The following is a 19,936-nucleotide window of genomic DNA, read 5'->3' as shown; positions in this document are numbered from 1 at the left end:
TGCACTCTGGGAGTTCAGCAGCTTTCTCCACTTGGGGTTATAAGCATGTGACATCCCACTTGGTATGTGTGAGGCAGTTTGACTTTGGAGCTCCATGTGTGCTGGGAAAGCACTCTACAGATTAAGTTACAGTACCTACATCAAAAGTTGGGCATAGTCATGTACACCTACCGCCCCAGCTGCAGGTAGGGAATGGGGAGACAGAGTGATCCAGGAAGCTTCCTGGACAGCCAGTCTAGTAATCAGTAAGTTCTAGGTTCATTGAGAAACTGTCTATAGCAAACAAGATGGAGTTTACTTAGGAAGAACCTGGCTACCACCTGTGGGCTCCACATCTGTAAACATGCATGGCTAATACATATATATGTGCACATTCATAACACACACAGACACACACAGACATACACAGACACACACACACCTATAAACACAAGATGAGCCAGGCACCCTTGGTATCAAAAGAATGTCAAGTTTACCCACAGGAGCAAACTATGGTTTTACAAGCCTTAAATCCAGTGTGGAGATTGGTGTGTGAATCACTTTTCCTGTTGACAGGCTAGTACTGCAGCAGAAATCAAATTCACTGTGCCCCAAATGTCAGGGTGCTATAGCCAGCTTCCATCATGAGAAGTGGCCTATTTTTGAGATTGAACTATTTTTGGATTCTCAAAACAAGTAAAAAAAAAAAAGGCCAGGGAGCACATGGACTTAGGGCATGCTTCCTCTTACATTAGGCCCACTTGCTTTCTCTTCATCAGAAAATGTCCTGCAAAGAAGTTTAAGTAGCTATAAGACTGGGATACGGAGGGTAAAGTGGATAGGGTCCTGTCATCTGTGGGGAGTGTGGAGTTGCTTCACTGGTGGACTCTCTTATGGAGAGTTAGTGTTAAAAGCCTGCGGTAGGCTGATTTCCAATCGACCCTATCTATGGAGATTATAGCCTTTTTGGATGGAGAGACATGAGCCTATCTGGTGGACTGAGTTACAGCCAAAGCTTCTTTCCTCCCACAGGATGATGGCTTACACTCGAGCAGTATCTGACAGTGCTGAGACTTGCAGGCACCGTGACTGATTGATTCTCTTGAGTCTTGAAATACAGACATCAATGCGCTGTTTGCTTCTTTGCACTCTAGGGAACCCCTCTTCATTAGATGTTTGCTCAGACTTTGTCAGGATGGTTGGATGGGAAAGAGGCAAGAGAGATCTTTATTCCAAAACAGAACACATAACTCCAGCACTTGTTCCTTATGGTTAATTGATCCCTAGTGAGAATTGTCCTACATTGTCCCCAGGGCAAACTATTTCCAGATACCTTATTCCTGTGACCCCACAAACGATCTCCAAGTAAATCAAGTCTTAGGGAAATTATCTCTCACAGTGAAGAGCAAATAATAGTTGGTGTCTGTGATAAGTGTTCCCAGAAGAGATCCAGGATGTGTCCTTTGTGGGAAAGTCTCTATGTTGACAATTCAGATTTGTCAGCTTAGATCAGCTCTCATTGTAGGCCCTCTGGGTTTGGAGCAGTTTCATTTCTAATAGAAGATGCTCTTCTTTCCTCATGGCTGGCTCACACCAGGTCATGTCTTTAGCTAGAGTTAGGAAATACTTGGACAGACTGAAAGGGGCTTCTTGACTGCATATACTGAATTAAACCATCATAATGTGAGGATAACTCTAAGAAGAGACTTTTAGATATTTAAAACATCAGGGAAATCCAAATCCTATTTTTCCTGGCTTTGGGATTATGATGATTGAAACTGTGTCACATCCCTGAAAATTCCCATTGCCCTACTCTTGAGCTGGCATAGAAAGGTCTGCAATAGCAGCTTAGAGTCAGAGGGAACATTCTGCATGAGTGTACTGCCCAAGTCCCACAGGTGGAAGAAACCTTGTTGCTCATTCCACCATGCCAATAGGCTGACAAGGATATAGACGTGAGTGAGATTGTCCTGCTGTTTGCTGGAAGGGTGAACACTGGCTGTGGGAAGTGATACAGAGCCATATGTTCTGCTTTTCCTGTGATGCTGCTATTGGGGTAATTATTGAAACTCCATTTGTTAGTGACTGTCTCCAGGGTTGGAGATGGAAGTGTAAGGTGAACCTCAGGAAAAGCTTGTTTGGAGGGAAGAGTAGCCAGTGTGTGTGTGTGTGTGTGTGTGTGTGTGTGTGTGTGTGTGTGTGTGTATGTGGACTCTCCTGCCAGCTACATTGCACACATATTTTTGTTTTGAGCCCAGGTCTCTGCTGAGGAAATTCTAGGTATGATAGTATTGGGCTTGTGGTATCCTGGAAACTGTTATAAGTGATTTGGCCCTTGTCAGCTTTCTCATGTGTTGCGGGGTGGTATTGAGGCAGCTCAGGTGGGCAGCTTCCTGAGAAGGCAGAGAAAAATGTCTTTGAGGGGCCAGAAGAAGAATGTTAGGAAATATTTAGGGGATAAATACAGCAAGGAAACAGAAAACGATGTACTTCTGGTGTGGGTGTCCACTGAGATCACGGGATGGACATGAATGAGAAATGAGAGTGAGAAGTGTATGGATAAGTATGTATGTGTGTAGGTAGCTCAGCTGCTCAAGGAATTAGTAAATAATTAGAGGTAGCATAGGAGAAGTTAGTCCACGTCTCTAAAATTTGTTGTATGTATATATGTACGTGTGTATGTATGTATGTATATATGTGTGCGCATGGCCTGTCAACGTTAAGTGTATGTAGGCCAGAGGACAACTTGTACGAGTTTGTTTCTTTTCTTCCATCACTTGGACCCTTCCATCACTTGGAGGAGGGTTCCTTTACCAGCAAACCACATTCTGAATTTAAGGTTCATGTGTTAATCCTCATAGGGTGAGACAGAGAAATCATTGTATAGTGATAGCTAAAGTTGAGATATTGAGCTGCCTTTGTCAGGGTGCCACAATTTGTTGGTTAAATCACACTTTGAATAATGAATTTAGTTCTGAGTTCTTTGCTTGAAAACATAAACCATCTGCAAGGTATGATGATCTTAGGAGATAATTATTAACTGTCAGTGAGAATTTTCCCCAGGAACACATGACACACACACACAGAGTCTAGTCTCCCTAGAATCCATGACAGATGAAAGAAATGATTGTACCAAAGTTCAATTTGGTGAGACAATGAGTTTATCGGAGTCTGGGAGAGTGGCTACTTGCAGGAGCAGGATGAACTGAGAAGTAGCAGCACATCAGAAAAGCTTATCCCAACACCGGTGAAGATTCATAAGATCTACAGTGCTCTGATGCTCTCTGCATGACCTGCAGGCTGCCCCAGGGGTAGGAGAGTCTCTTCTTAGCAACTTGGCTGGTCAGAGTCTTCTGCACCTGCAGATGTTTACTGTTTACACACCCTTGGGAATGGAAGGGACACTTAAGATTCTTGGAAGTTTCAGTTTTCCGAGATGTGTGAAATTTATTTAGTTCCTAAGTTACAGGAGGCTCTTCTCTCCTTCATGGAGGGAGTGTTTCATTTAGGAGGAAATTGCTATGAGGCATAGAGACAGATAGGGAGAAAGAGAGAAAGAGACAGAAAGAGAGAGAGAGAGAGACAGAGAGAGAGAGAGAGAGGAGAAGAGAAAGAGTTAGAGAGAGATAGACAAAGAGAGAGACAAAGGGGGCGGGGAAGAAGGGGGAGAGGGAGAGGGAAGAGAGAGGCGAGGACTGAATAAAGCATAGATAGGAAAGTTTGGCTGAAGAAAGGTTACAATCCTAGTTTCTCATGGTCATGATTCACAATTTTATGGGCACAAACATATGCTGGATATATCTCTGGCTCATTTTCTGGAGCACAGACATAATGCTTTGTTATGTTTCATCTTATTAGTCATGCGTTTCTTTAAACCATCAGCTCTCAACCTGTAAATTATGGCCAAAAATATTTGCATTATGATTCACAGCAGTAGCTAAATTACAGTTATGAAGTAGCAACAGAAAGTTTTATGGGTTGGGCATGCCACGACATGAGGAACTATATTAAAGGGTCTCACTAATAGGAAGATTGCGAACCATTGCTTCAAACTGTACTTGATCAGTATGAAATTCAGTGACTTATATGACTGTCCCATGTAGGACCAAAACTAGCTAATCTTTTAAGAAAAGAAGGGTGCAGAAATAGCACCATTCCCTCCCCTCAATCCCGTACATGTGGACAATGTGTGTTGACCCTACCTACCGTGACTCCTTCCTTCCCGTCCCTGAACACATTCTTCTCCCACCTTCACGCCCACTTCCTCTCTTCTGTTTGTAGCTCATTCTGGTTTACACTCCTTGATGGAAAGCTGGTTGAATTGGTTGGCTTGACCGTGTGAAGCTAATCACAATTGCAGGGGGTCCATGACTGCAGCATCCTTACCATGCCCAGAAGTCAGCATTTCACAGCACTCCTTCCCATCCACATGTGAAAAGCTTCACATGGGTCTTTGGGATCAACTTTGGGTGGTGAGGCTTGCATGGCACCTTGCATCACATGTGTGGAGATATTGCCTCAGCCCCCATGCTGGGCTTTCAACAAAATGTAGGTATTCTGGAACTTCACAGTGATGACGATTTCGAAGGGAGATATTTATTTAAAGGTTTCTCTTTTTAAAAATATCATTTGGATAACTAGAGCTGTTGGAAAATTAGAAATAAACATATACTTGTACAAAAATGTCCACATCTGACACAGTATATGTCAAATGAATTTATACAAAAATTTTAACAATATGCAAAATAAAGAAAAAAAAATCTTTACATTTTTCCTGAGAAAGGAAGTTTCTATTGTGGAGTTGTGTTTCTTGCATCGCACTTCTGTCTTATCTCTGTTCCCACAGGAGGTGAGCAAGAGAGCATGTGGAGGTGGAACCAGACCTCTCTGGAAGACTTTATCCTTCAAGGGCTCTTCGATGACTCCTTCAACCACCATTGTCTTTTCCTCTTCACCATGATGGTCTTCCTTACCGCAGTGAGTGGCAACAGCCTCACCATCCTCCTCATCTGCTATGACTCCCGTCTGCACACCCCAATGTACTTCCTGCTCAGTCAGCTGTCCCTCATGGATCTGATGCACGTCCTCACAACCGTCCCCAAGATGGCTACCAACTATCTGTCTGGCAAGAAGTCTATCTCCTTTGTGGGCTGTGGGGTCCAGCACTTCCTCTATCTGTTTGTGGGCAGTGCGAAGTGTGTCCTCCTAGCTCTCATGTCCTATGACCGCTATGTTGCCATCTGCCACCCCTTACACTACACTGTGCTCATGAGCAGAAGAGTGGGAGTGATGATGGCTGTCATGTCATGGTTGGGTGCATCTGTGAACTCCCTAATCCACACGGCCATCTTGATGAGCTTCCGTTTCTGTGGGTCAAGGGTCATCCACCACTTCTACTGTGAATATCCAGCTGTTGTGAAGCTGGTGTGTGCGGATATCACTGCGTATGAGAACATAGTGTACATCAGCAGCGTGATACTTCTCCTCCTCCCCATCATTCTTGTCTCTACATCCTATGGATTCATTCTCCACAGCGTCATTCAGATGCGTTCAGTTGGGAGTAAGAAGAATGCCTTTGCCACATGCAGCTCTCACCTCATGGTGGTTTCCCTTTGGTTTGGTGCGTGCATCTTCTCCTATATGAGACCTAGGTCCCAGCACACCCCATTGCAGGACAAAGTTGGTTCTGTTTTCTACAGCATCGTTACTCCCACTCTGAATCCCTTGATTTATACTCTCCGCAATAAGGATGTTGCCAAGGCTCTGAAGAAACTGTTGAGGAGAGACCTTCTCACCTAGTAACTGCAATTTTAGTGTTCCAGAATATACATTTGAGTAGGATTCGCCCTGAACTGATATGAGCAAAATCCTGACACTTTTTGATTAGTGCACCAATAACATGGATAATGTGTAATTCTACTATTCTAATAGGATTTCCATTATCCAAACTGATAGAACAACTGCCACCACCTTAGAAGCTTAACCTGAACTTGTGATTCTAAGGTGGGCACAGAGTATTCTACAAAACATTCCAAGTCTTTGAATAGTGACTAAAAACTGAAGAACCATTCTCTTTACTTGAAGAGGAAATTCAATCATCTGTCCACACACACAGTCCCCCTTTCTCCCTCTAAACTCAGTAAATTTCATATCCTGTTAGAGAAATTCTCTCACTACTCAGGTGATGTGAACCCCTGGGTTTTCTCAAGTAAGTTTTTAACTTCCATGGACTTCAGATTCTTTGATTTTGCCTTTTATTTCCTAACAAGTACACCTTGGGTACATATGATGAAGCTCTTCAACAACTAAGGATAAAGTCAGACAAAAACCCAAACCTAATCCAAAACAATAAAAAAAACTTTTGAAAGGAGGAATAGGGAATGCAGCTCAGTTGGAGAGTTTTTGCCGAACATTCATGAAATCCTGGCTTACCTCTCCAGCAGTGAGTGGATTTGGGCCTGGTGGCAGAACTCAGAACTCATGGAGATCAGAAGTTTATATTCATCAACATTTACAGAGTGAGTTCCAGTCTCAAAATTAACCAACCCAAACAAAACCACCCAACGAGTCAACTGCCAAGAAGACATGTAAAGGCTAAGGGGATTCCTAAAGTATTAGGATACACCATGATGGCTCTAGAGAAGGCTTCAAGCACTGTCTGGAAGAAGCATGGCAGGAGTGGACATCCGTGCCTTGTTCCTGAATTTTTTTTTGGCACTGATGTTTTGCCTGCATGTATGTTTGTGTGAGGTTGCTGCATCCCCTGGAACTGGAGTTACAGACACTTTGAGCTCTCATGTAAGTGCTGGGAACTGAACCTGGGTCTTTTGGAAGAACAGCCAGTGCTCTTAACTGCTGACTCACCTCTCCAGGCACCTGCCTTGCTCCTGATTTTAATATAATTGATACACATTTCTTTCTGTTTAGAGTGATTTTGGCTGTTGGCTTGCTGTAAATGGTCTTTCTTTTTAAATTTACATTAGTGTTCTGCCTCCATGAATGTCTGTGTGAGGGTGTCAAATCCCTGGAGCTGGAATTACAAAACAGTAGTGAGCTACCATGTAGGTGCTGGGATTTGAATACAGGTCCTTTGGGAAAGCAGCCAGCTCTTTCAAACACTAAGCCATTTCTCCAGCCCCTAAATGGTCTTTCTTACGTTGACGTATATTCCTTGTATCACTAGTTTCTTGTGGGTTTGATTTTACTAACATATGTTGGACTTTTCTCCATCTAATGACATGATCATGTGGATTTTTTGCATCTAGGATGTTTATGTGGTGGATTATGTCTTTGTATGTTGGACTATCTGTGAATCTCTGGGGTGATGCCAATCATGGTGGGTAAATAATGACCCCCATTACTAGTTGTCCAGGTCAGAGTGTTCTGCCTTGAAACTATCTATGAACAAACAGCAATAATGGAGTAAGTAGGTTGTATTTATTGATTTCTGTATGTTAAAAATATAATATTACACTTCGTGGAATATACCCAGAAGATACTCCAGCACAGAACAAAGACATATGTTCAACCATGTTCATAGAAGCCTTATTTGTAATAGCCAGACCATGGAAACAGCCTAAGTGTCCCTCAGTAGAAGAATGGGTAGAGAAACTGGTACATTTACACTATGGAATACTACTCAGCTATTAAAAAGAAGAAATCCCAAAATTTGTGGACAAATGGATGGAAGTAGAAATGATCATAATGAGTGAGTTAACCCAGAAGCAGAAAGACTCAAATGGTATATACTCACTTATATCTAGACACTAGCCCAAGGGGCATGTCTCATGAAAGACCTCATTTACCAGGAAATTGGGATAGATGAGAGGACATCTTATTGGGACTCTAGGTGAGAGAAGTATGGGATAATGGGGAAATAGAAGGAACCAGAGGGTCCTAGAAACCAACAAGCAAAAGATTATGATGTGCAGATCTGGGCCCAGGAGTTCTGCTCAAACTACTGCACCAACCAAGGACAATACATGCAGTAAGCATTGAAGCCCTATCCAGATCTAGGCAGTAGACAGGACATTCTCCACAGTTGAGTGTAGAGCAAGGAATGACTCCCACATGAACTCCAGTGCCCCATATTTGACCACGTCCCTTTGATGGGGAGACCCTGTAGCCCTCAGAGGAAGAACAGCAGGCTACCAAGATGAGACTTGATAGCCTATGATCATATAGAGGGGGAGGAGTTCGTCCTCAGTAACAGATACTGGGGAGGGGAATAGGGTGAAAGTGGGAGGGAGGGAGAATGGGAGACTACAAGGGATGGGATAATAATTGAGATGTAATCTGAATCAGTTAATTAAATTTATAAAAATTAAAGAGATTAACTTGAAAAATCCAAATAAAAAGGTTATAAAAATGTCAATAGCCTGCTCATTTTCAAACCTCAATATCATTTCTGTACAGTACTAAATATTGTTCATACCAAGTTTAATATATGTAACTAAGTGTTTAAAAAAGTACTATCAACTTGAGAGTGGGATCATAGCAGGGAATTTCAAGGGAGGTGTCTGGGGGATTTTGGGAGAGAAAGGGGTGGGTGGAGTGACATAATTCTATTTAGATTAGAAAATTTCTTTTCTTTCTTTTGGGTTTTACACTTTGGTGGTATATAGACTTTTACAGTTTTCGCTGTACTACTTTTTTTATTTTACTAATTTCTAGCCTGAGTTTATTGCTTCTAATCCATAATTTTTGGTATTAATTTTTATTGTTTCTCAAGAGCTTCAAAGTGTGTCGTTGAGTTTTTGATTCAAAAGCTCTCTGTTGTTTTGATGTAGGTAGTTAGTGCAATGAACTTGTTATCTCTTAGAATTTCCTCCACAAGTTTGGGTATGTGCTCTCTCTCTCTCTCTCTCTCTCTCTTTCTCTCTCTCTCTCTCTCTCTCTCTCTCTCTCTTTCTCTCTCTCATTTTCTTTTCTTCTCTTTGTTTTTTTTTTTTGAGGCAGGTTTTCTCTGTGTACCTAGCCGTGGCTGGCCTGGACTTGCTCCATAGGCCATGATGGCCTTGAACTCACAGAGATCTGCCAGCTTCTAGCTTCTGAGTGCTGGGATGGAGGGCTTGCACCACCATGCCTGGATGTATTTTCACTTTCATTCAATTTTTTGAAAGCTTTAAATTGCCTTCTTTCTTTCTTATTTAAAAATTTTATTCGCTTTGCATTCCAGTTGTAGCCCCCTCCCTCATCTGCTCCTGGTACCTCCCTCCCTCCCTCTTCCCTCTTTCCTCTCCCCCAGTTCCTCTGCTCTGGTCCTCAGAGAGGAGGAGCCCTTCTCAACCCTACCAACTGACCCCAGCCTATCAAGTCTCATCAGGACTGCCTGCATCCTCTTCCTCTGTGGCATATTAGGCACCCCACCACGGGGAAATGATCAAAGTGTAGGAAACCGTGTCCATGGCAGGGGCATGCCCTGGTTTCCTTAGTCGGAGCCGATATGAAGGCTGAGTTGTCTATCAGCTACATCTGAGTTGGGGTCCTAGGTGCTCTCCTTGCATGGTCCTGGTTTGGTGCATCAGTTTCCACACCCCACTCCAGGCCTAGATTTGTTGATACTGTTGGTCTTCTGTGGAACTCCTAACATCTCTGGCTCCTTCTCTCTGCCCCGCCAACTCTTCCATATGCCTCCCTGTGCTCTGCACAAAGTTTGCTTGTGAGACTCAGCTTCTGATTCTATCCCTTGCTGGGTGGAGTCTTTCAGAAGACTTCTATGGTAGGCTCCAGTCCTGTTTCCTCTCTCCAATGGATCCCAGTGTTTATTCTATTTGTGCTTCTGAATGAGAAGTAAGCATCCTCCCTAAGGTCCTCCTTGATACTTAGCTTCCTTAGGTCTGTGGATTGTAGTGTGGTTATCCTCTACTGTGTGCCTAACATGCACTTCTAAGTGAGTCTATACCATGTGTGTCCTACTGGTCTGGGTTAACTCACTCAGGATGACCTTTTCCAGCTCCATCTATTTCAGGATCTCCTTGGTTTTTATTTTTCCATTTTTAATTTTTTTTGTCCTTGGTTTTTATAGCTGAGTAGTATTCCATTGTATAGATGTACCACAGTTTCTTTATCCATACTTTGGTTGAGGTACGTCTAGGTTGTTTCCAGATTCTGGCCACTACAAATAATGCTTCTATGACCATAGTTGAGCAAATGTCCTTGGTGTATGGTAGAGTGTCTTTTGGATATATATCCAAGAGTGGCATTGCTGGGTCTGGAGGTAGAGCTGTTCCCAATTTTCTGAGAAGGTTCCAGATCACTTTACAAAGTGGTTATACAAATTTAAACTCCCACCAGCAATGGAAGAGTGTTCTCCTTCTCCATATCCTCAGCAGGGTGTGCTGGTGCTTGAGTGGATCCCCTTTTTAAGGTTTATTTATTTATTTATTTATTTGTTTATTTACTTATTTATTTATTCAATTTACATCCTGGTATTAGCCCCATCCCTCCTCACCTCTCAGTGCCACCATTCCTCCTTCTGCCACTTCCCTCTCCCTTATTCCTCAGAAAAGGGGAGCCCCCCTTCCAATCCTCCCTGGCTCATCAAGTCATATCAGAACTGAACATGCCCTCTTCCCCTCTGGCCTGTCAGGGAAGTCCTGTCAGGCAGAAGTGAATGAAAAACTGTCAAGAGATTCCATGTCAGAGAGAGCCCCCACTTTCCTTACTAGGGGACCCACGTGAAGCCTGAGCTGGCCTTCGACTACATCTTTGTAGGATCCTATGTCCAGTCCATGCTAGGTCCTTGCTTAGTGCTTCAGTCTCAGCAGGTCCGTCAGGGCCCTGCTTAGTTGGCTCAGTTGGTCTTCCTGTGAGGCTTCTGTCACCTCCAGGTCCTTTTCTCCCCCCCCCCCCACTTTTCTGCAAGGTTCCCTACACATTGCCCAAGGTTTGGCTGTGAGTCTCAGCATCTGCTTGGAGGCACAGCTGGGTAGAACCTCTCAGAGGAGAGCTCTGATTGACTCCTGTCTGCAAGCATAGCAGACTATCATAAACAATGTCAGGGGTTGTTTCTCTCCCATGTGGTAGGTCTCTGGTTGGACCAGGCATTGGTTAAGTCTTCCCTCAATCTCTTCTAGACCTGTTCTATATTTATCCCTGCTTGCAGGCAGGGTGAATTTTGGGTCAAAGATTTTGTGAGTGAGTTGGTGTTTCCCTCCCTATACTAGGAGATTTGTCTAATTAGAGGTTGTCATCTTCAGTCTATGGCCGTTGTGAAGAAGAGATAAACCTGTTTTTGTTGTGATCCCAAGGCTGGGATCAGAACAGTCTTGTGAGAACAGGTGAGGTTAATCCACTAGAAGACAAACCACCTCATGCAGTAGTTTAATTGTTTCCAGCTGATAAGATCCCTTGAACAAACTCTGGGAGGAGATCTATAAATGATCTCAACACTGGAGGCAGGGCCTTTGGAGACTTGGGAAAGTTTTGGCTGGCCATTCATCGCAGCACTTTGAGATCTCCTAGAGAGAACAGCTTATCTTGTTCAGCCTCAAGGTGATGGCTTTCACTTTATCTTGTCATGTTTGGATGTTATCTCTTAAACACCTGTTGGTGGTTTTTTTTCCACTAGGCTAAATAAAAGAGAGAGAAAAGGAGTGGATCGGGAGGTGAGGTGAGGTGAGGAGAACTGGCCAGTGGAGGAAGGGGAAACCGTAATCAGGATATATTGTCGAAACGCTGCTCAGTGGTTGTTTATGTTTACTACGTGGGTCTGCATCAGGTCTTCTGCATACATATTATAGAATTCAGCTGAGTTCTTTCATGGGCCTCCTCATTCTGTGAACAAGGAATGTATGCCTAATAACTTGACCTTAGTGTAAACTCTATGCCTGGGAGGCTCATAGGCCCTAGTAGCAAACTGAATAGACTAACAACCCAGTCTCCATGTTAGGCTTTCCCCTCCCACATCCTAATACACACAGGCCTTCAGTTCAGGGAAAGCAGAAGGACCACTTAGTATTCGAGGACAGACATATGTTCCCAGACCCAAGATAGATTGCAATTTGCAAACTCTACACACTGCTGACTCCTTGGTCCTTATCACATCCTGCCAATTCCTACTTTGTTAAAAATAATGAGTCCACCTTGTACTGACCAGTCCAGATCAGACTGCCCTCCCACCTCATTGTACATGCCTTTCTGATAATGATTTTTTGCTTTAAAAAGACAGTAAGGAGCTTGCCCTTTATCAAGGTTTACAAACCACATCCCTGGAGATCTGGCTGCCTCTGCATCCAGAGTATTGACATTAAAGGTTTGCACTACCATACTCAGCTTGTTGTTCCCTTATCCAATGTTTCTTGTATTAAAGAAACTGGGTAGGAAAAATGGAAAGACATAAAATAAAAACAGAATTTCTGGGATCTGGAGAGATGACTCAGTAGTTAAGAGCACTGAGTGTCCTTCCAGAGGACACAGGTTCAATTCCCAGCCCCACATGGCAACTCACAACTGTCTGTAACTCCAGTTCCAGGGGATCTGACACTCACACAGACATACCTACAAGCAATATACCAATGCCCTGAAAAACAAATTTAAAAAATTAGAATAAAAAGAAGAGAGTCTGGCCCCAAACTACCTTCTAAATATTTATGCTTATAGCCATAGAGAGGTGCTACTCTTCACCTCAATAAAGGAAATTTTTTTTTTCAGGGAGTGGCCATGTATATAGAGACTCCTGACTGCTCAGGAGCTGAGAATGAGTGATAGATCAGTGCTCACTGCTAAAAGGAACATTCATAGCACTCCTGTGCTTTTGGTGTTATCAAGTAAGAAAGGACAGGTGTTTTGTGTAAGATCCAGAAGATAAAGGAAAGTGATGCAAATGTTGTCTTGTGGGCATGGCACAGCCTTTGCGATCAAGATCCTGCAGCACCTAGGTGTGGTGTCTCAGGCCATTAATCCCTCCCTTCTGAGGCAAAGTCAGGCAGATTTCTATGAATTCCAGACCAGCCTGGTGTATATAATAAGTTCTAGAAGGTTCATAACTATATAGTGAGTCTGTCTCTCTGTCTCTGTCTCTGTCTCTCTGTCTCTGTCTCTGTCTCTGTCTCTGTCTCTGTCTCTCTCTCTCTCTCTCTCTCTCTCTCTCTCTCTCTCTCTCTCTCTCTCTCTCTCTCGTTCTCTCACACACACACACGGAATAAATAAAGCAAAGAAAAAATGAAATCCACTTTCCTGAAATATATCCATTGGTCCATCCAGTCAAGATATCTACACATAATCTTTTGAATCGGTTCATACACACAGACTTCCACCTCTTCTTTCGCCCATGTCCACTCTATAAATCTCTACTGCAGAGGTTTTTCTTTTTTCTTTTTTTTTTTTTTTTTTAATATATTTTATTTAACTTTAGTCTATGTACATTGGTGTGAGGGTGTCAGATCTTGGAGTTGTGAGCTGCCATGTGGGTGCTGGGAATTGAACCCGGGTCCTTCGGAAGATCAGGCAGTGCTCTTAACCACTGAGCCACCTCTCCAGCCCTGCAGAGGTTTTTCTTCATCTGACTTTTGTCTCTCTTCCTACCTGAGGACCTTCTCTGAATAAATTTCTATTCCTATTTGTAACCCACAAGTAAACACATGGAGGTGAAACCACACCTCTCTGGAAGACTTCATCCTTCAAGGACTCTTTGATGACTCCTTCAACCACCATTGTCTTTTCCTCTTCACCATGCTGGTCTTCCTTACCGCAGTGAGTGGCAACAGCCTCACCATCCTCCTCATCTGCTCTGACTCCTGTCTGCACACACCAATGTACTTCCTGCTCAGTCAGCTGTTCCTCATGGATCTGATGAACATCCTACAACCGTCCCCAAGATGACTTCAAACTACCTGTTTGACAAGAAGTCCATCTCCTTTGTGGGCTGTGCCACACAGCACTTTCTGTATCTACCTCTGGGTGGTGCAGAGTGTGTCCTCCTGGCTCTCATGTTCTATGACCCCTATGTTGCCATCTGCCACCCCTTACACTATACTGTGCTCATGAGCACAGGAGTGGGAGTGATGATGGCTGTCATGTCATGGTTGGGTGCATCTATAAATTCCCTAATCCACATGGCCATCTTGATGAGCTTCCATTTCTGTGGATCTAGAGTCATCCACCACTTCTACTGTGAACTTCCAGCTGTTGGGAAGCTGGTGTGTGGGGACATCACTGTGTATGAGAACACAGTGTACATCAGCAGTGTTGTATGTCTTCTCCCCATCATTCTCATCTCTGGAGCTTATGGATTCATTCTCCACAGCATCTTTCTTATGCATTCAGCTGGGGTAAAAGAAACACCTGCTTTCTCCACGTGGGATTATAAGCGTGTGACATCCCCCTTGGTATGTGTGATGCCGTTTGACCTCAGGGCTCCATGCATGCTAGGCAAGCACTCTACAGACTAAGTTACAGCACGTATGTCAAAAGTTGGGCATAGTCATAAAGTATCGCCCCAGCCGCAGGTAGGAAATGAGGAGACAGTATGATCTTGGAAGTTTCCTAGACAGCCATTCCATTTATATCAGTAAGCTCTAGGTTCATTGAGAAACTGTCTACAGCAAACAAGATGGAGTTCCACTGGGGAAGAAGCTGGCTACCACCTCTGGACTCCACATCTGTAGACATACATGGGTAACACATGTATATGTGCACATTCACACACACACACACACACACACAAACACACACACACACACACACACACATGCACACACGCCTACACCCACAAGATGATCCAGGCACCCTTGGTATCAAAAAAATGGCAGGTTTACACACAGGAGCAATGTATGGTTTTTACAAGCCTTAAATCCAGTGTGGAGATTGGTGTGTGAGTCACTTTTCCTGTGTGACAGGCTAGCACTGCGGCAGAAATCAAATTCACTGTGCCCCAAATTTCAGAGTGCTATAGCCAGCTTCCATCATGAGAAGTGGCCTATTTTTGTGACTGAGCTATTTTTGGACCCTGAAAACAAGTAAAACCTAAGTCAGGGAGCACATGAACACTTTGCCACAGTTTGGGGGTTGGCAGACAGCCTCCAGGATCAGTCTTTATTTGTGTATACGGGTTTACCTTTGTGAACACGAGTGTCTGACTTACAGAAGATGTCATTAGTCCCTTGACACTTAATATTTTTTATTAAATAAACTTTTAAAATTTTTACATATACATTTAACTTATTACACATATATACAATAGACTACCTATAGCAAAAAGAGCCATGACACAATCAGGAATTATATAAGTGTTACATTCTTAGTGGACACTTAATATTATTAAGACAGTACATTTCATGGAACCTACAGCCCACTAATTGATATGGGCTGGCTTGCTAGCAATTTGCAGATGTCTTCTTGCCTTCATTTCTCCCCTGTACTGGGACTTAGGACATACTTCCTCTTATTTAGGCCCTCTTGCTTTCTCTTGATCATAAAATGTCCTTCAAAGAAGTTTAACTAGCTATAATATAGGGTTGTGGAGGGTACAGTGGTCAAGGTACTGTCATCTATGGAGAGTGTGGTGTTGCATCACTGGGGAACTATGGAGAGTTAGTGTTAAAAGCCTGTGGTAGGCTGATTTCCAATCAACCCTATCTATGGAGTTTATAGCTTCTCCGGATGGAGAGAGGTGAGGTTATCTGGTGGACTAAGTTACAGCCAAAGCTTCTTTCCTCCCACAGGATGATGGCTTACACTCGAGCAGTATCTGACAGTGCTGAGACTTGCAGGCACAGTGACTGATTGATTCTCTTGAGTCTTGCAATACAGACATCAATGTGCTGTTTGCTTCTTTGCACTCTAGGGAACCCCTCTTTATTAGATGATTGCTCAGACTTTGTCAAGATGCTTGGATGGAAAGAGGCAAGAGAGATCTTTATTCCAAACAGAACACATAACTCCAGAACCTGTTCATTATGATTAATTGAACCCTAGTGAGAACATTCCTACATTGTCCCCAGGGCAAACTATTTCCAGATACCTTATTCCTTTGACCCTACAAACAATCTCCAGGTAAATCAAGTTTTAGGGAATTCATCTCTCACAGTGAACAGCAAATAATAATTGGTGTCTCTGGTAAGTGTTCCCAGAAGAGATCCAGGATGTGTCCTTTGTGGGAACGTCCCCATGTTGTCAGTACAGCTTTGTTGGCTTAGATTAGCTGTCATCGTAGGCCCTCAGCACTTGGTGCAGTTTCATTTCTAATAGAAGATGCTCTTCTTCCCTCATGGCTGGCTCATGCCAGACCATGCCCATTCTGGTGTCTTTAGCTACAGTTAGGAAAAACTTGTACAGCCAGAAAGGGGCTTCTTGACTGGATATACTGAATTAAACCTTCATAATAGAAGGATGCGAGGTTAGCTCTAAGAGGGGACTTTTAGATATATAAAACATCAGGGAAATCCAAATCCTATTTTTCCCTGGCTTTGGGACTGTTGTGATTGAAACTCTGTCACATCCATGAAAATTCCCGTTGCCCAGCTCTTGAGCTGGGACAGAAAGTTCTGCAATGGAGGCTTAGAGTCAGAGGGAACATTCTGCATGATTGCACTGCCCAACGCCCATGAGTGGAAGAAACTTTGTTGCTCATTCCACCCTGCCAAAGGCTGACAAGGATATAGATCTGAGTGAGATTGTTGTGCTGTTTTCTGGAAGGATCCAGAGTGTGAAAGCTGGCTGTGGGAAGTGATACAGAACTGTATGTTCTGCTTTTCCAGTGATGCTGCTATTCGGGTAATTTTTGAAACTCCACTTGTTAGTGACTGTCTCCAGAGTTCGAGATGGAAGTGTGATGTGAACCTCAGGAAAAGTTTGTTTGGAAGGAACAGTAGCGTGCGTACACGTGTGCACGCGCGCGTGTGTGTGTGTACTTGTGTCTGTGTGTGTCAGGGTGGACTCTCCTGCTGGCTTCATTGCACACATATGTTTGTTCTGAGCCCAGGTCTCGGCTGAGGAATTTCCAGGTATGATGATCATATTGGGCTTGTGGTGTCCTGGAAACCCTTATAGATAACTTGGCCCCTGTCAGCTTTCTCATGTGTCGCGGGGTGTTACTGAGGCAACACAGGTGGACAGCTTCCTGAGAAGGCAGAGAAAAATGTCTTTGAAGGGCCAGAAGAAGAATGTTTGGAAATATTTAGGGATTAAATACACAAAGGAAGCAGAAAATGATGTACTTCCGGTATGGATGTCCACTGAGACCACGGGATGGACATGAATGAGAAATGAGAGTGAGAAGTGTATGGATAAGTATGTATGTGTGTAGGTAGCTCAGCTGCTCACGGAATTAGGAAATAGTTAGAGGTAGCATCGGAGAAGTTAGCCCATGTCTCTAAAATTTGTTGTATGTATATATGTGTGTATGTATGTATGTATATATATATGTATGTATGTATGTATGTATGTATGTATGTATGTGTGTGCTTGGCCCGTCAACGTTAAGTGTATGTGGGTCAGAGGACAACTTGTAGGAGTTTGTTTCTTTTCTTCCATCACTTGAAACCTGGGTATTAAAATCAGATTGTCAAACTTGGAGGAGGGTTCCTTTACCAGCGAACCATATTCTGAACTTTAGGTTCATGTGTTAATCCTCATAGGGTGAGACAGAGAAATCATTGTATAGTGATAGCTAAAGTTGAGATGTTGAGCTGCCTTTGTCAGGGTGCCACAATTTGTTGGTTAAATCACACTTTGAATAATGAATTTAGTTCTGAGTTCTTTGCTTAAAAACTTAAACCATCTAGAATGTATGATGGTCTTAGGAGATTGTTATTAACTGTCAGTGAGAAATTTCCCCAGGAACATATGACACACACACACACACACACACACACACAGAGTCTACTCTCCCTAGAATCCATGACAGACCAAAGAAATGATATTACCAAAGTTCAATTTGGTGAGACAATGAGTTTATTGGAGTCTGGGAGAGCGGCTACTTGCAGGAGCAGGATGAACTGAAGAGTAGCAGCACATCAGAAAAGCTTATCTCAACACTGGCGAAGATTTATGAGATCTACCGTGCTCTGAAGCTCTCTGCATGACCTGCAGGCTGCCCCAGCAGTAGAAGAGTCTCTTCTTAGCAACTTGGCTGGTCAGAGTCTTCTGCCCCAGCAAAAGTTTATTGTTTACACACCCTTGGGAATGCAAGGGACCCTTAAGATTCTTGGAAGTTTTAGCTTTTCTAGATGTGTGAAATTTATTTAGTACCTCAGTTTCAGGAGCCTCTTTTCTCCTTCATGGAGGAAGCGTTTCACTTAGGAGGAAATTGCTATGAAAGAGGGGGGGGGGAAGGGCAGGAGGGAGAGGGGAGAGAGAGAGGTGAAGACTGGATAAAGCATAGATAGGGAAGCTTGGCTGAAGAAAGGCTACAGTCCTAGTTTCTCATGGTCATGACTCACAATTTTAAGGGTACAAATATAGGCAGGATATATCTCTGGCTCATTTTCTGGAGCACAGACATAGATGCTCTGTTATGTTTCATCTTACAAGTCATGTATTTCTTTAAACCATCATCTCTCAACCTATGGGTTACGACAAAAAATATTCGCATTATGATTCACAGCAGTAGCTAAATTGCAGTTATGAAGTAGCAACAAAAATTTTAATGGTTTGGGGTTGCCACGACATGAAGAACTATATTAAAGGGTCTCACTAATAGAAAGATTGAGAACCATTGCTTCAAACTTTACTTGATCAATAAGAAATTCAGTGAATTATATGACTGTCCCATGTAGGACCAAAACTTGCTTATTTTTTAAGAAAAGAAGGGTGCAGAAATACAAACTTTCCCTCCAGACATTTCCTTATGTGTGGACAATGTATCTTGAAAATTTATAATAGATAAATACTTGTACAAAAATGTCTACATCTGATCCAGTATATGTCAAATGAATTCATACATATTTCTAAAAAATGTGCAAAAGAAAGGTAAAAACTTTATATTTTTTCCTGCATAGGAAGTTCTTATTGTGAAGTTGTGTTTCTTGCATCACCCTTCTGTCTTATCTCTGTTCCCACAGGAGGTGAGCAAGAGAGCATGTGGAGGTGGAACCAGACCTCTCTGGAAGACTTCATCCTTCAAGGGCTCTTCGATGACTCCTTCAACCACCATTGTCTTTTCCTCTTCACCATGCTGGTCTTCCTTACCGCAGTGAGTGGCAACAGCCTCACCATCCTCCTCATCTGCTATGACTCCCGTCTGCACACCCCAATGTACTTCCTGCTCAGTCAGCTGTCCCTCATGGATCTGATGCACGTCCTCACAACCGTTCCCAAGATGGCTACCAACTACCTGTCTGGCAAGAAGTCCATCTCCTTTGTGGGCTGTGGGGTCCAGCACTTCCTCTATCTGTTTGTGGGCAGTGCGGAGTGTGTCCTCCTGGCCCTCATGTCCTATGACCGCTATGTTGCCATCTGCCACCCCTTACACTACACTGTGCTCATGAGCACAAGAGTGGGAGTGATGATGGCTGTCATGTCATGGTTGAGTGGATCTGTGCACTCCCTAATCCACACGGCCATTTTGATGAGCTATGGTTTCTGTGGGTCAAGGGTCATCCACCACTTCTACTGTGAATTTCCAGCTGTTGTGAAGCTGGTATGTGGGGACATCACTGCGTATGAGAACATAGCGTACATCAGCAGCGTGACACTTCTCCTCCTCCCTATCATTCTTGTCTCTACATCCTATGGATTCATTCTCCACAGCGTCATTCAGATGCGTTCAGTTGGGAGTAAGAAGAATGCCTTTGCCACATGCAGCTCTCACCTCATGGTGGTTTCCCTTTGGTTTGGTGCGTGCATCTTCTCCTATATGAGACCTAGGTCCCAGCGCACCCCATTGCAGGACAAAGTTGGTTCCGTTTTCTACAGCATTGTTACTCCCACTCTGAATCCCTTGATTTACACTCTCCGCAATAAGGATGTTGCCAAGGCTCTGAAGAAACTGTTGAGGAGAGACATTCTCACCTAG

General features: G+C 43.4%; 2 protein-coding genes and 1 pseudogene across 2 annotated transcripts; all 3 read left to right on the top strand.

Moving 5' to 3' along the window:
* The first annotated feature begins 4,842 nt into the window (after positions 1 to 4,842).
* Positions 4,843 to 5,778, top strand: LOC127202544 (olfactory receptor 2AE1-like). Its single transcript, XM_051161187.1, has one exon. It carries the CDS (start codon positions 4,843 to 4,845, stop codon positions 5,776 to 5,778), a length of 936 nt encoding a protein of 311 aa, XP_051017144.1.
* Positions 5,779 to 12,805: 7,027 nt separating this feature from the next.
* LOC127203348 (olfactory receptor 2AE1-like) lies at positions 12,806 to 15,674 on the top strand (annotated as a pseudogene).
* Positions 15,675 to 19,000: 3,326 nt separating this feature from the next.
* Positions 19,001 to 19,936, top strand: LOC127202543 (olfactory receptor 2AE1-like). Its single transcript, XM_051161186.1, has one exon. The coding sequence runs from the start codon at positions 19,001 to 19,003 to the stop codon at positions 19,934 to 19,936; it is 936 nt and encodes a 311-aa protein (XP_051017143.1).

This window comes from Acomys russatus, chromosome 19, assembly GCF_903995435.1.
Source record: "Acomys russatus chromosome 19, mAcoRus1.1, whole genome shotgun sequence".
Classification (NCBI taxonomy): domain Eukaryota; kingdom Metazoa; phylum Chordata; class Mammalia; order Rodentia; family Muridae; genus Acomys; species Acomys russatus.
Note: the sequence above shows the minus strand (reverse complement) of the source record. Positions and strands in the feature narration are given on the sequence as shown.